This window comes from Nilaparvata lugens, chromosome 5 (genome assembly GCF_014356525.2).
Source record: "Nilaparvata lugens isolate BPH chromosome 5, ASM1435652v1, whole genome shotgun sequence".
NCBI classification, from domain to species: Eukaryota; Metazoa; Arthropoda; class Insecta; order Hemiptera; family Delphacidae; genus Nilaparvata; species Nilaparvata lugens.
The window spans coordinates 21,043,532-21,059,512 of NC_052508.1; the positions used below are offsets into that span (position 1 = coordinate 21,043,532).

A 15,981-nucleotide genomic window follows, 5' to 3' on the forward strand; every position below is an offset into this window, starting at 1 on the left:
ACTCTTCTATAAAAGGCAGAGATAAGGCAAACAATCGGTAACGCTGTGGTTCTATCTTTTCCACTAACATTATAACTTTGACCTCACTATTATGTCAAGAGCCTTGAACCAATCGTACAACTCGTAAACAGTTAATCTCCAGTCGAGCAATTCATATTTTTGAAAACTAGGTGAATCGATATGGGTTGAGCTCACCAACTGATTCTAATCAACATTATCATTATGATAGAAAAACAAAAATAATAGTTAATCACTATAAGTGTATGGTAATTCCTCCAATAAAGTTGAAGATCTGGGTATTCTCAGAAAAAATTTTGAAATAAATATATTATCTTGAGTGCTAATATTTTGAGTAGACCTCTCTATGTATCCATCAGCTGAAACGCGTCCATGTTAATATATCTATACATAAAAAAACAACAGTGCAATGTCAATAAGTCACTGGTCACTGTGATTAAGGTTAGAGAATACTTGATACTTATGATATCAATAGTTTACTGATTAGAATTTTTCTAAATAGGCTACAATCACTTGCTAATGAAGCTGCATTGTATAAGACTTAACCAAGTGCTTGACATTTTTTTTGTATATTATTTTATCTAGTAAGATACCTGAAAAGTGACCATTACTTCAAGTGCAAAAGTAATTATTTAATTTTTGTTTTTCTCCAAAAATTTATTTAACAATATCAGTGATGACGAAAACAGCATTGATTGTTGTGACAAGGCCACATGCAGTCTTACAATATCTCCCAAAAATTAAAAATTGTATAAAAAACAATCTTTACATATTCTTGCTTCCTGAGAACAAGTTGGCAATGACAAGTAACCAAACTAGAAAACTAGGCAGTGGAGCAAGATTTGCACCTTCAATCATCCAGCTCTATAAAGATACCTTACAATTTAATTTAGATGTACGGATTCTCCTTTCTGGTCTCCGTGAATCATTAGTTCCTAAAATTGCTACAAGCAAACGTGTTGAAGTGGTTTATATGGACTCAAATTTAAACAAAGACAAACAAGGTTTACTCTCAACGCTTATAACAAACAAATCCTTGGACTGTGATTTCATTACTACAAGTGAGATGGAGGATGATAGTAATAGACAGAATTACCAAACAACTGAATCATTGAAAGTTTATAATAATGTTGTTCTTGGAGGAACTTTTGATAGACTCCATACAGGTCATAAAATCCTTCTTAGTGAGGCAGTTCTACATTGCCAAAAGAAAATAACAGTTGGTGTTACAGACTCAGAGATGCTCAAAAGTAAGTAGCTATCATTTTTGTTTTGCAAAATTGTCAGATTCCTAGTAGTTCTCTATATTTCTAATCCTCGATAATTTTTATTAGGTTATATTGAACTCAATATCAGCTATTTTTGAGTTTTGAATTTAAAATCAATTTTCAAGTCAGTTACTTAGGCTATAATAAATCATTCATGCAATAATAGTTACCATTTCCATGTTATTTTTCATATTCTGAACTATGAACTGCATCTCATGTAGCTTCTGCATATTAACTGAAAATGACGGTCCCTATCAGGCGCGGTTCGCCTCAATTGCCCCCCTCCTACTTTTCCAAAAAGTGTTTGAAAAAAATGTTGTGGGTGCAGAAATAAGTAGCCTATCATGACCTTGGCATTTGAATGAACAAATCTAAAAATTTGATTAATATTATGTTATGTTTGTAGAGACGGATTCAAGGATCCAAAGGTTCAGAGAACCCCACACGTCAAACGGAGGTTATTGTGTGTCCCAAGCACTTTGGTTGTGCAAACCAAACCCTGTGTCCTTTACAAGCTCCAGAAGTTTTTCCCTATACTAACATCTCATTCATCACCTGTTTGCTTGCAGCCAAACTGACCGCTTCTCCTTGTCCCTAGTTTCTCGCAATCCGGTGCAATGCTTGGCATTCTCTTTAGACTGATTGATCCTCGAGACCTACGTGAGTTCCACTCCCTGCTTCATTGTAGGTCCTTCCGCTGAGGGGTCGCCAAATTGCCTCCAGGGCGCCTGGCCACCCTTGACTCAGTCTCTTGACCCACATTTGTGCCTGGAGTTTCACCCATCTCTGGTCTCTTGGTTTTTTCTTTTTGCCCCTCCGAAACTTGACTTCTTGATTTCTTCTCCTAAGAAATGATGCCTGAATTGCCGCCTTTCTTTGAGCAGTGGTGAGGTTTGGTCTCTCCACCCGTAATCTGCTCGGTTGCTCTAATGCATCCTCATGCATTCCTGCAGATTCTTGTTTTTCTGGACTTTTGAGAAGTTCATCCTCCCTCTCCAGTTAGAATAGTGTGATTGAGCTTGAGTCATCCATGTCGTGATCAGTAGAAGCTTTCTCAATATTGATAGCCTCTACATAAGAGTGCAACGAAACCTCCTGTGGACCCCACCTGGACGATCACCTCAATTTCCCCCCCACAGGTCAGAGTCCTGGATCCGCGCATAGCGGACATTGCCTCTTTTCATCAACAGGGCGATAGACTATTAGGAGTGAATTTGTGTGCACTGTTCAAGTGTCTACATGCGGAAATATTGGCATTATTAATGCAAAAAATGATTTGCATGACCACAAGGTTCGAGATAGTGAGGTTTCGTATATAAGACATTCTGCTTTTGTACAGATAACAGTTATATGTTTCATGGCCTGGTCATTTCGATTATCAATAGCGACTGCCAGTTCGGTCATCTGTTGGGTTATCGGTTTTATAATATTACTGACTTCCAAGGTCATACACCACTGTTATTTTTATTTGGTTTTTAAACTTATTTGGCTTTGCTCTGGTATTGATTAAGAGGAAGGTAATAATGCTCAGCCCCTGAGCATTTTGAAGATCCACAAAATCTAAAAAGCTTTCGGAAGCTTTCACCTACTTACGCGTACTCGGAAAGGCGATGTTATATTAAAGTCTTCTCTCAAGTCTCAAACTCACCTTCCTAAAAAGAAGAATATCTGGGAGGAAATGACAGTGATCGTAAAATATGTCTATAATTATGTAAATTTAATGTAGAAAATTTATGCGTCACGAAGAATTTCTACCTTATAATTATTTACTATTTCAAGGATTTTTAACGCTGTCTTCTACTATTTCAACATACCAGTTTCCATTATTAGATTGATAGATCAAAAAATATTTAAGGTTATTATCTTGTTGCCTTCAAATAGTGAATAATGTTTTGCTCAACCAAATAATGTATGGTGAAATGATTTTCATGCATTCCTAGAGTTGATACTTTCCTACTCCAAGTTATTCGTGATTTACTTCATGCATTAGTCAACCAGTGGAAATGAAATTAATCAACACCAAAGTATGAAATAAACGTTTTAAATTATTGTGATGTGTCATGATGGTCTTTCACAACCTTGGCTATTTTTTGATTTACTGAACTGTATAGTTCCGACTATGAAATTAAATCACTTCATTTTTTAAAGAATGTGCCATTACCTATAATTTATTCGAAATTTTAGAGAATTTCATTCGTCAATTTATTGTACTGTGCGTGTTCGTATTTATCCTATTTTGTGTCAGTTGTACATTTCTCTCTCAAGACCAAAAATTTCATTTTCTAGCAAAAAAACTATGGGAACTGATAGAGCCCACCGAAGTGAGGATTAAAAATGTGCGTGAGTTCCTGCAAGAGATTGAACCACGATTAGAATATGAAGTTGTGTCCATCAGCGATATGTATGGACCAACCAAGGATGATCCCACCTTCGAGGTACTTATTCACATAAATATCTCATCATTTTTCTCATTTGTTTGTTGGGCTGTTGATTTAAAATTGAAAATATGGTTTCCATACGGTGTCGACACGAAATTGAAGATTACAAGGCTTGTTAACCAAAATGCCAAACTTTAGCATGGTAGCCTATTAGGAAACTCAAGACATGTTTTTCATGTTAAATGGCCAATCTAATCACATTTTTATCATGATTGTTTCTCTTTAGTTCCATGTGATTCTTCATTATCAACCAAATTAAAATATTTTCAATGAATTTATAGAATGTATTAATTTTTCTCTACAAGACTACTTGATAATACTATTATATAATTTATAGTAACTTAGATTGCGTCTAGTATGATCATAGTCGATTTCTTCTTGTCACTCGTATCATACCACTGTCACTTCAAAAAAATTAATTTTTTCTCTAAATTTTCATCTCTAGCCTATGCACAGGCCACAGTTGCTCATATACCCTTGTAGCCTACTATTATTTCATTTGGTAAACGGACTGTGATAACGTCTGAAACATTAACGCGGTCAGAGTAGCTGTTGCACGGTCTCCACGACGTTCAGTAGCGAAATGTGCTTTTGCGCTAGCCATTTCTGATCGAAGTGTACGATGAATTCTTCATTCCGACCTGAAATTCCATCCGTATAAGATGATGTTAGTAACTAAATGCAAATGATTGGGCACATCGCAAAGCCGCTTGCGAGATCATTCTCGAAGATGTTCACCAGGATACCATTATCCTTTCAAGTGACGAGGCACATTTTCATCCGTCGAGATTTGTGAATAAACAAAATTACCGTTATTGGGCAGCCAACAATCCACAGAACTAAAGGAAGTAGGAAAGGAACGAATTCAACGAGAAATTGGAGTAAAGGAAGCACTCCACAAGTGATGATTGAGTGAGCAATGGCAAATTTTAGAATAAGGTGGTTAAGTGAGTGTGTGAGAAGTAACGGAGGACATAATCTTCAAATAAAAAAATGTGTGAGTGATCTATGTAATTCATTGTAAATTGCAAAATGTTATCTTTAATTTGATATATCACATGTTTTAATTGTATGAAACATACTTTGATTATTAACCCTAAAAAATCTTCAGGTTTTTATGCCGGACTCTGTACTTGCTGTATCATTGAATAAGCGAGGGTTTTATGGTATAGTTTTGATTTGATTGAATTTTGCAGATGATAGTGGTGAGTGCTGAGACTGTGCGTGGAAGTGCAAAGGTGAACGAAGTGCGCGTGCAGAATGGTCTGAACCAGTTAGAAGTGCACAGTGTTCCTCTTCTGCCTGAAAACCACAAAGATGATGAAATTGAAGAAGATAAAGTCAGTTCTGGAAACAACCGGTTGAGGCTTCTTGGCACCATACTTCAGCCACCGCTGGTTAGTACGCCTACATTCACCATTTTCTACCAAACAATTAATACATATGTTTTAAAGAAATTCCAGACTCCTGACGTTGTCTTTAACTATTGCAATTTTGAACGATAAGAAAATATTTATTTATTATTATTAGAAAGTCGTTCACCAACAGTTCATTGGTTCAAAAAATCTCAATTTCACTCTTGTGATTGTCAGATGAACTCCAACCATTAAAGATACAGTTGATATGTTTAGAAATGATTGTTTTATTAATTGTATATCATTTATCGTACAAATTTCAAATCGGGACAGAATTGGAATTGATATCTTACTATAATGGAACTGATATATTCATCTTTTCAAATGTTGTAGGTACTATTCAAAGTAGAAAAATAACAACCGGTAATCATACAAATACAAAAGACAATACAAGCAAGAGCATTTTGCATTTTATTTATTATTTTTGTTATGAAATAAGAGTGTAATAGCAATTAATTAATAAAACTAATCACAACATTGTTTCTTGAAAACAAATAAGAATGTATGAGGAAATCCAATATTCACTTCTAACGTTTGTATGAGTCTGGTTGAAGCTAATTTAAAACTGATTAAGTCTACATTTATTTACTTCTTATTGATGTATCACTTCATCTAAAAAACAAATAAATTTTTAACTAGTTTATTTCTATTGTATAAAATAAAACTTTATGTTTTTATATAAAAATTTGTGAAATTACAACTTATTTCTTGGAGTGCATTGCAAAGAATTGTCGCCTTAGAACTTGACCAACTCTTCTGCAAATTATCTTGATTCACATTGAATTGAATAATTCAATAATTTTATTGAACTGCATTTCAGCAAAGGCCAAATCTATCTGTGAAGCCTTACATAATTGGTCTAACCGGCGGCATAGCTAGCGGGAAAACTGCTGTGTCAGAATATCTACAAACGTTGGGTGCTCATGTTATCAATGCCGATAAGCTTGGTCATGAAGTCTATCAAGTTGGCAAACCTGCTTATCAGAACATCCTAACAGAATTCGGTGATTCGGTGTGCTGCGATGATGGCAGTATTAACAGGTCTGCCCTGGGATCAATTGTTTTTGAAGATAAGGTTTGTTTAAAAATTATCATGGATCAAATAAATTAAGCTGTTTGTTTCATCCAAGAAATTATTATAAAGCATTACTATATTGGATTACAGGATATCTATTGTATTTAGTTCAGGAAACCGTTAGAAATACGAGGGTTATCTAGAGTGCTCTACATAGTCGTCATATGAATTGCGACATTTGTCATAGCGATTCACCAGCTTTAATATACCCTCGTCGTATTCTTCTGCCGCCAGTTCATTTAGCCATCGATTCACGGCATCTTTAAGTTCGTCATCACCCGCGAATTGCTTACCTCCCAAAAATTCTTTCAATTTGCCAAACAAATGGTAATCTGAAGGTGCTAAATCTGGACTGTATGGTGGGTGACTGAAAATTTCCCATCCAAATCTGTTCAGTAAATCGAGCGTCTTACCAGCCACATGTGGGCGAGCATTATCGTGCAACAGTATGATGCCGTCGGTAAGTCGTCCGCGGCGGCGATTCTGAATGGCACGCCGTAACTTGAAGAGTGTTTCACAGTAATATTCTGCATTTACAGTCGTTCCGCGTGGCGTAAAGTCAATCAATATAATGCCAAATCGACCCCAAAATACCGTGGCCATCAATTTCCTTCCAAACGGCAGTGGCTTGATCTTTTTTGGTTTCGTTGGTGACTGAGGATGACGCCATTCACATGATTGCCGTTTTCTTTCTGGCGTGTAATAAGAAATCCAGGTTTCATCGCCGGTAACTATTGAATTAAGGAATTCATCACCATTTTCTTTGTAGCGCATTAGGAATTCCAAAGCAGATCCCATTCGGATTTGTTTGTGACGTTCCGATAACGCGTTCGGCACCCAACGCGCACAAACTTTTCTGAAGCCTAAATGGTCATGCACAATGCGACCAATAACAGCTCTTGAAACACCAGGGAAAATACGGGTCAATTCAGATATTGTCACGCGACGATTGTTTTTGATTTCTTCATCGACCTTTTTCAACAAGTCCTCGTTGATTATTGAGGGCCTCCCGGAACGTTCTTCATCATGCACGTTAACTATCTTATTTCTAAACCTTTCACACCATTTTCGAACGTTTCTTTCATTCATTACATTTTCACCGTACACAGTAACCAACTGCCTATGAATTTCGACCGGTTTAACGTTTTGATGGTTTAAAAAACGTATCACTCGACGAATTTCACAATCGGCGGCAACATCAATTGTCTCATTCATTTCTAAACGCTATAACTGAAACGTAAATAAAGATAGAACAACGCGACAAATGGCAGACAACAATGCAGTGTGTATATTACGAGACTGGATTCAGCCGACACAGGTTAGCCAACCTCACGGCAAGAAATTTCCCAACGGTCTTTACTTTAGAGATAACATCTCGTATGTTAATTGATATTGACATAAAAATATAGTTCTTCTATAATAAAAATCGTATTAATGAACAGGTATTCAAGATTATTTAAAAATCTCATAAACAGTTAATGAATAGAAAATAGTGATAGTTGAAAATAAATTAATGAGTTATTCAGGATCTCAAATTCTTTACAACAAATCAAACTAAATTCAACCGCATGAATTTTCTATAACTTGAGTGATAAAAATTATGTGGAAAATGAATCTAGTAAGGCCATAATTATCTAATATTTGTCTTGAATGGCAAAGATCACATTAATGTTATTAATATTTATTGATTTCTCTACATATTCAGTCTTCCTTAAAAATAATTAGCCATTCCACAAAACATTTGCCTTCAGATCAAACAACAAACTGAATGTCAAATACTATTTTCTTTTTGTTTAATTATAAAAATAATCAATAGAAATTCATTGAAACCCTATTAAAATTATTATTTTACTTTTTTCACAGGATAAATTATTAAAATTGAACTCAATAGTCTGGCCAGCAATCAGGGATCTTCTCAATGAAAGGATAAAACACTTTGTGGAGAACCATGGCACGCATAATATTATCGTGTTTGAAGCTGCGTTATTGTTGCAAGCAAAATGGGATGATTGCTGCCATGAGGTCTGGACTTGTATTGTTCCACCAGAAGAGGTCAGTAGATAAGTTGATCAATAATAGATACTCCAGATAAATAGCTAGTAATGCTAGTAACAGCTAGTAATTATGTAGGCCTCCTATTGATAAATTTACTAATTTTGACGTCAAAAAAAGGTTGTTTGATATAGATTTTCCATTCTTAAAATATATCAGCAAATCTATATAAATTCAGATTGATTTCTACAATTATGCAGGTTTGATGCCTAGTGAGATCAGACTCCCCATTTTGAAAAATATGTTCGTTTCGTTTTAAAAGAATAACAATGGAAATGATGAAAATAATCCAAAAATAACCAATATAGGCCTACTTAACCAACGGGTACTGGTTTATCCATTTAAAATCTATTGAGTTGCCCTTTTTCCGTAAAGGGCGACAGAATGCATTTACGATATGATGCATAGATATGAGCTTAGCAAGCTTAGCCCATCTTGTGTGAAACTGCCTAACCCTGAGTTGAGAGCCCAGCCATCTCGGGGCTTTAGACCACTACCTCCGTTAACTGAGGAGGTAATGGTTAGACAGACTGGCATCCTCACAGCGAAACTTGCTTCATTCGACAACATTATTATTGAGTAGTCCTGAAAGAGTAATCTTACTTATAAAAAAATTTACTGAATGGTAATTAAAGCTTTTTATCCATTGTAAAATTCTATTGTGTTTCTAATTTATTCAATCGTATGATTTTCATTGTGAATTGTGAGTCAAGTAAGCTTCATACACAGTTATATCAAACTCACTAGATCGGTGAGGTGTTATCAAAATGTTTAGTATTCTGTAAAATATTAGTTGTGAATAATATATTTAACCTTCTCCCACATTATATCAAATCCATAGATAGCAAAAGCTTGTTAATTTAAAAATCGAACACTATCTATTAAAAAACCTTATTATACAATCTCAGAATTTGTTGAACATACTTTCCAATAAGATAAGGCCTATTAAGGTTCAGGTACTATGATCACTTGATCATACTTTGCTCACTCCAGCAAACCACATGGGTGAAGCACCAATATGACAATTCACCAGTCATTAAACTGTGGCGAAGAATAAACTGAACTAAACTGGGCTTAACTATCTTATGGCTCAGATAGAATAGATAGATACATGCGCGTAGTACTCTGGCTGGATGGGTGACCTTTTGAAGCGACTCTAAATATAAGATTTCATGAGGTTGGTTGACCACTTAAAGCTTTCGGTCTTCTGACCACTCATATTAAATATCTTTCCTACGGTATAACCTATGCGCAAAACTTGAGTTTATAAGCTAAAATAACCAATAAATGTAATTATGTTGTCTGATGGTTGAACTTTAATGCTTTGTTGTAGCTCAGGCATTATAAAAATCATTCATTAGTCGTAAATTTAGTGGATTGTAGTGAGTTTATAACTATGTTTGGATGTTTTCAGCCTGTATAAAGATTAACGAAGTTTTACTTGAATGAAGATCCAACAAATATTTGAAATGATTCACCAATTATTATTCACTTTTTTTATGAAAACATGGAACCAGACAGGATTTCTCCAAAAACTTGCTTCTATAACACAATAAAATTACAATGATTTGTTATACATAACAAAGAATTGAAATGCTTTTGAAAATTAGAATATTATACAAAAAAGGAAATATGTAGAATATTACTACCACACTACAAGTTGCAATACTGCAATAAATTTAGATAAACGACAAGGAAAAGAAACAAAAGAAAATCGTTTTAAAGGTATGTATGAAGTAGGTATCAAATTACGGAAGGTGACTTGCATGCTTAACTGTATTAGAAACACAATAATTATTACAGTTGAGCATGCAAGTCACCTTTTTTAAGTTTATACCTACTTCATAAAAATATACCTTTATACGTTTTTTTTAAGATAATTGACTAATTAATGTTTTCAGGCGATTGAACGAATGGCAAAGAGAGATGGCCTGAGTGAAGAGAGAGCGAGACAACGTCTGGACTCGCAAATGAGCAACGTGGAGCAAGTGAGAGCGGCCAACGTGGTGTTCTGCACTCTGTGGACGAAGGCCTACACGAGGAAACAGGTCGATCGCGCCTGGATCGAGCTCCAACAGCGGCTTCCATTTACAAACACTGCACAAGATGACGACCACAACAGCTGACGGTTACAGATCATTTGTAAATAGATAGAAACAGGGTTGATAGTAAGGTCACATAGGCAGTCAACTATCGTAGATCTTCGCAGTAAAATGGGTTAAAAGAAGAATAATAGGAGGTGACCAGACGTGCTGTAAATACACTCACTTCCTGGCAGTAATATCATACATTATATTCATTTCACTGCGAAAATCTGCTACAGTTTTTTGTCCGTCTGGCCATATCCTAAAGCGGCCTCCATACATGCATTAGGCCAGCCAAAACGTAATGTTTCATCGGACATTTTCGACTGACAGGCGAACAGTGTAACAGTTGATCTTCAAGAGCACACAAACTACTGCAGACCTTCGTCGGAAGCTGCTGCTACTAACCTTCAGGTTTTCAACTGTACAATCGTATCATACTTGTGGACCGTTTAGTTATTGGTCAGCTTAATTGACCTCGCAATATAAGGTCAAGTCACTTAGTTCCGTGCTGAGTAATATGTGACTGTGCGCAGCTTTGGTGTGTAGGGTGTTGTGTCGGAGAAGTGGTGGAAGAATGTTGAAAGTCCACACATAGATTTGTATCCATTGTATTTGTAGCTACACTACTTAGAGACTTGCCAGGAGTGTGGTAAGTAAAAACAGCCCATGAAAGACAAACTCAATAACGCCTCGATTATCGTGCAGTTCGATATTGTGTTTCGGAGCGCGCTCCTTAGTGGCCCGTTATTGAGCCTATTAATGCGTGCCTGGGGCCGTTTAAATGTAACCGAAGTGGAAATGACCCATAAAAGATGGAAAATCCTATATAAAAGCACACTGAGAGCAGGTTCTTTTCATCACAATGTTGTTTGGTGTTATTGGAAAGAGTCAATTAATATGTAAAAATTTCTCATTAATATTTTAATTCCGTCTGTGCCAAGTCAGGGTAATTCTTAACAAGCACTTACATAAGTGCGGGACACTAACCTGGAATTTTAATTCACTATCAATAGGATCTCTGGGTTTTTCAAGACTAATCTGCATATTCCCTATACTGCATATAAGTACTCATTGAAAAGTAATAAAGCAACCCGTTCCAGATTCGACATTGATCCTCACCACGTTCACAACGCCGTTAACTAGAAAAAAAGTTCCAAATATGGAATGATGTGAGTACTAGCTACAATCCGTTAAGATCCTTTTCTCACAAAGACAACTTTATAAATGAACATTTCTGATAGTAACTACAAAGTTGTCATCATTAAAAAAAAAAAAAAACTAAGAATTTGCATAGTTACTTGTGTGCCATGCTTAGTCGAGTGGGTACCAATAATTAATATTAAACACTATTTGGAGGTTTTTGTTCTATAGCTACTAGTAGTCTATGGGAGGAACTCTTCGCAATGGACATAAATAAAAATTTCACTTGTGATTTGGGACCGTTTGATTGGTAATTTGCTAGTCAACTCTCCACGTACTAAATTTTGCATGTATAAAATGTATCGTAGCTATTAATCCGCATTGTATTGTATTTGAGGGAAACAACATTTTTTGTAAATTTAAGAGAACCATAACGTTCAAATTTTCTCAAGAAATGTATAGCATTAGGGGTAGAATGCCATAATATTGATGTAATGTTCAATATATTGCACTGTGAATTCGTTGTTAGTATTTTCAAATTTTTATACATTATGTTGAAAAATATAAATGGTTTATTGGATTGGCGTGTGATGTTTCTATTCCAATGTAGAACTTTTTCCCTCTTCATTTATGAAGATGTATGATTCATTTTCAATTTTTGACGGCTAAATCAGACTAAAAACATGGTTAAAAAACCTGCACAAAGAGTCTTGAGTTGTTCCGAATTAGTTTTTTTAACTTTTTTAACCTCCGATTGGCCTTATAGGTCACAAGGTAGTGAAAAAATAGCCGCCTAGGAAATTAATTCCCTACATGCTACATTTTTCATGCAATGATTTTGGAGTATTGGACAGCTCAAATACAACAAGGGTGCAGGGTGCCCTAAAAACCTCTTATTCTCGGTTCCTTTCCCAGTTTTCTGCAATTTTCGCCAAATCAAGCCATCGGACAGAAAAAATCACTGTCTCCTTTCTTTAGGTGATAAAATATCGATAAAAATGAAATAATTCAGAGCTCTCTATCTTGATTGAGTGTTGAGTTATTATTTTTCAAAAAAGAGCCAAATTTACAGAAAAATCGAACTTTGGAAGGATTTTTGTTTTCAATCAACTATATCTTCCGATTTTTACTATCTAAATTTATGATTCAAAATATGAATTCAAATATTTTTTATTCCTTTTCAAGTATGAAGCAAACTCAATATTACGGAATTCCTCCACAAAGACTAATCGTCTGCGTGTGGATGAGATTTCCATAGACAACACAAGGAATCACAAAAATAAAATAATTACAATCGAAAAATAATAATGTGTTGGATACAAATTCAAATAATAATAAAATAAGAAATAAAAAATAATAATTGATAAATAAAAAAAATATTAAGTGAAATTTAGAATGATTATATTTTTTATGCAGGCTAAGAAATGAAACACTCATAATCCCAGGGAATGAAGAATGCAGTGAGTTCGCATCCTACAATATTGTGTTTTATAATTTGATGAATTGATAAAGAAGAAAAATGAAATTAATATAATGAATATTTTAATAGTTCTGACTTTGCATGGGCAAGTTATCGAATATAACGTGAGCGGAGCAGGGCTTCGGCTGCCTTCCAGCCAATGTGATACAGCCACCTGTCCACGCCCCTTCAGTACACGGCTAGACTGTATACCTCCGCCTCTCTTATTTCATTCGGCAAGTTTATATATAAAATCCGAGCCAGGTATAATATTATTATTAGCGCATGGCAAACACATAGACACACACATACACACACATGAATTCACAAAAATATGCAGGTCTTTGACCTTTGTCAGCTTGAAAAATATATATATAAAACAAAATAAAACCATCTATCTAGATTATAGAATACAAACAAAAAATATATGACAAAGAAAAGTCTATATATGCACAAGGAAATAGGAAATAATCAAGTCAAACTTGAATGTCCAGGTTGGTTATGTAGGCTATTGCTTGTGGAGAAGCTGCTATAAAATCATCTGAACCGCCCTGATAGGCTCGAATAGCACAATGCCGGATGATATGATTCATTGTTTGTCTAGCCTCTCCACAATCACAATCAGGGGAGGGCAATCTACCCCAGTTACTAAGAGATGCTCTACATCTTCCGTGCCCAGTTCTAATCCTGTTGAGTGCTGTCAATGTTCGCCTTGGCAGATCAAACCCAGCCACACTCCTCCCAACAGAATACCTCAGACTAACACTGAGAGGTGCTCTATCCATCCACTCCTCCTCCCAGCTATCAGCAACAGAGAAATTCTCACGTTCTAGCTGCTCAGCCAAGCGCATGGGAGGGCGCCTTGACCTCAGCCTGTTACCGAGCTCCAGAAGATCTCTGTGGATTGGGAGTGCTCTGTTTTTATCTTATTATACTCACGAACAAGAGCAAAAGATCTTCGCAGCCCTGGTGGAGCAATGTTGCTGAGAACTGGCAGCCAATATGTGGGGGTGGTTCTAATGGTCCCAGAAATAAGTCGCATGGAATTATTCAGCTGAGTGTTGACTCTATTCACCCCTGTGGGTAGGGGGAAAAAGTAGAGTCGAACAAGGTAGACTCAGTACTCAAGTTAAAGGGAAGAATTCACCCACAGTATCTTCTGCTTGTTGTAAGAGGGCGACTAAAAGGGGACCCTCTTCTTCCAGAGCCCTTACTCCCACTCCCCTCTTCTTCTTCAACATGCTCTGGATCTTAATCTCTTTGGAATGAACGGTTTGACACACTGAACATGTTGCAAAATACATCTGGGCCTAATTTTTTGCTCTACAAACCGAGACCAGGTAAACCGTTCTATCTCAAATATATTTACATGTACATCAGATAGCAAATTTCCTTGCATTTGACCTGTTAGTTTCCATGAGACCACTTGGTGGTAGCCCTACTATTACTTTAATGGACATCAAGTACTGAAAATCGTGCAGATTAACTGGTCAATCACAATCAAGATTGTAGGACATTTGAAAAGTAGTTACTAGTTATATGGTGTATTATAATACACAATTTTGAAGCTTTTGAAACAAGCTTACAACTTTATCAGGAACTTTTTTTCGAAAAACGGAAATAGATTACCCTATACGATAAAATTTTAATATTGACTATTCAACATCAATGAAGATATTCATCATCTATTTATCCTTGGAACGATGAAATTGAATTTGATTCGTTATCTTTATTTGGATTTGGTGAACTTACAAGATATGAAATTGAACAAATGTTATTATTTTTTTAAAAATTGATTGTTCACAACGCCGTTAACTATAATAAAAAAATTGTTAAACTACCTCTACCATATCAAGTTACTGAATGAGGACTTCAATCCTCTATATATTCATTTATTTCAAAGACAACATTGTTATATGTAAAGCAAGAAGACAACAATAGAGTGAAGAGAACTATACAGTTCGGAAAGTGTAATAGCCAGTGTTTTTTGCAACAAAAAATGCCCAGTAAATTTCTCTATATCTATTACCTTTGCTTTCTTGATAAATATAGCCTATGAACTTTTCCATATTTTTTTAAAACGCCAATAACTAGAAAACTATCAGAATCGTATTCCAAGGAAATGGTTGAAAAGAGGAAAACATTTCCATAACAATCATACGGTACTTTGAAATTTCACTTTTTTAACTTTGAGCGCTCATAAAAAGTTCAAAAATGTTGAACAAATGAACATATTATATGAGTATTATTGGAAATTTCTTCTTCTTTCCAACCATATCCTTAGAAATTAATTTTGGCGGATTGTTGCCAAATTATTGGCGTTTTTCAATAATCTATACCTATATCTTGACAACTGAGGTTGATATAGTCTAATAAAATTTTACTTTACAAATTTCATGTGGAATCCATGAATCTCCGACCATTACACTTCACACCTTTTGTGGGACACTTTTTATAAGAATTTGCATAGCGTTGAATTATTATAGGTGTAACTTTCTGAGTAGATCTAGGCTACCAAAAAGATAACAAATACGATCCTTTTGACCAGACTACTTATACTGTCCTTTTAGGAAAATATTGACCAATGACACATTGGTCATTTGTGCCCTCATAGTTGCAAGATTTTTAAATCAATGATAATAAATGTAATTGATAATAAAAAGGATATAAGTTTTAAGAAAAATTTAACAGTCCAGGCAATCTGTTTATCAATTTTTCAGAAAATCCCTAAACAGATAAAATGTTCCCCAATTTATTCATTCCAGCTAATAAAAATTTTAATCTATAATACCAACATACTAATTTGAAATAAACGTGTTAAAACTTATTTATTTATTATATCGTTAAATAAAGAGAACATATGAAGCATTCAAACTCTGAGTGCCGGTTGCACAAAAGCCGGTTAAAGAGGTTGGTTCTTTAATCAAGATTAAAATTTAACCGGATTTTTTGCAACCGGGCCTGAGTAGCTTTTTTGAAAATACGACTTCTCTGATTGGTTCTCGTGGAATATTAATCACGGTTAAAAT

General features: G+C 35.2%; 1 protein-coding gene across 1 annotated transcript; it reads left to right on the forward strand.

Annotated features, from left to right (window-relative positions):
* The first annotated feature begins 424 nt into the window (after positions 1-424).
* On the forward strand, positions 425-12,073 carry LOC111053869 (bifunctional coenzyme A synthase). The gene is made up of 6 exons (XM_022340802.2): positions 425-1,268; positions 3,573-3,721; positions 4,921-5,121; positions 5,960-6,214; positions 8,078-8,266; positions 10,168-12,073. The coding sequence occupies exons 1-6, from the start codon at positions 695-697 to the stop codon at positions 10,390-10,392; spliced, it is 1,593 nt and encodes a 530-aa protein (XP_022196494.1). The 5' UTR covers positions 425-694; the 3' UTR covers positions 10,393-12,073.
* The last annotated feature ends 3,908 nt before the right edge of the window (positions 12,074-15,981 follow it).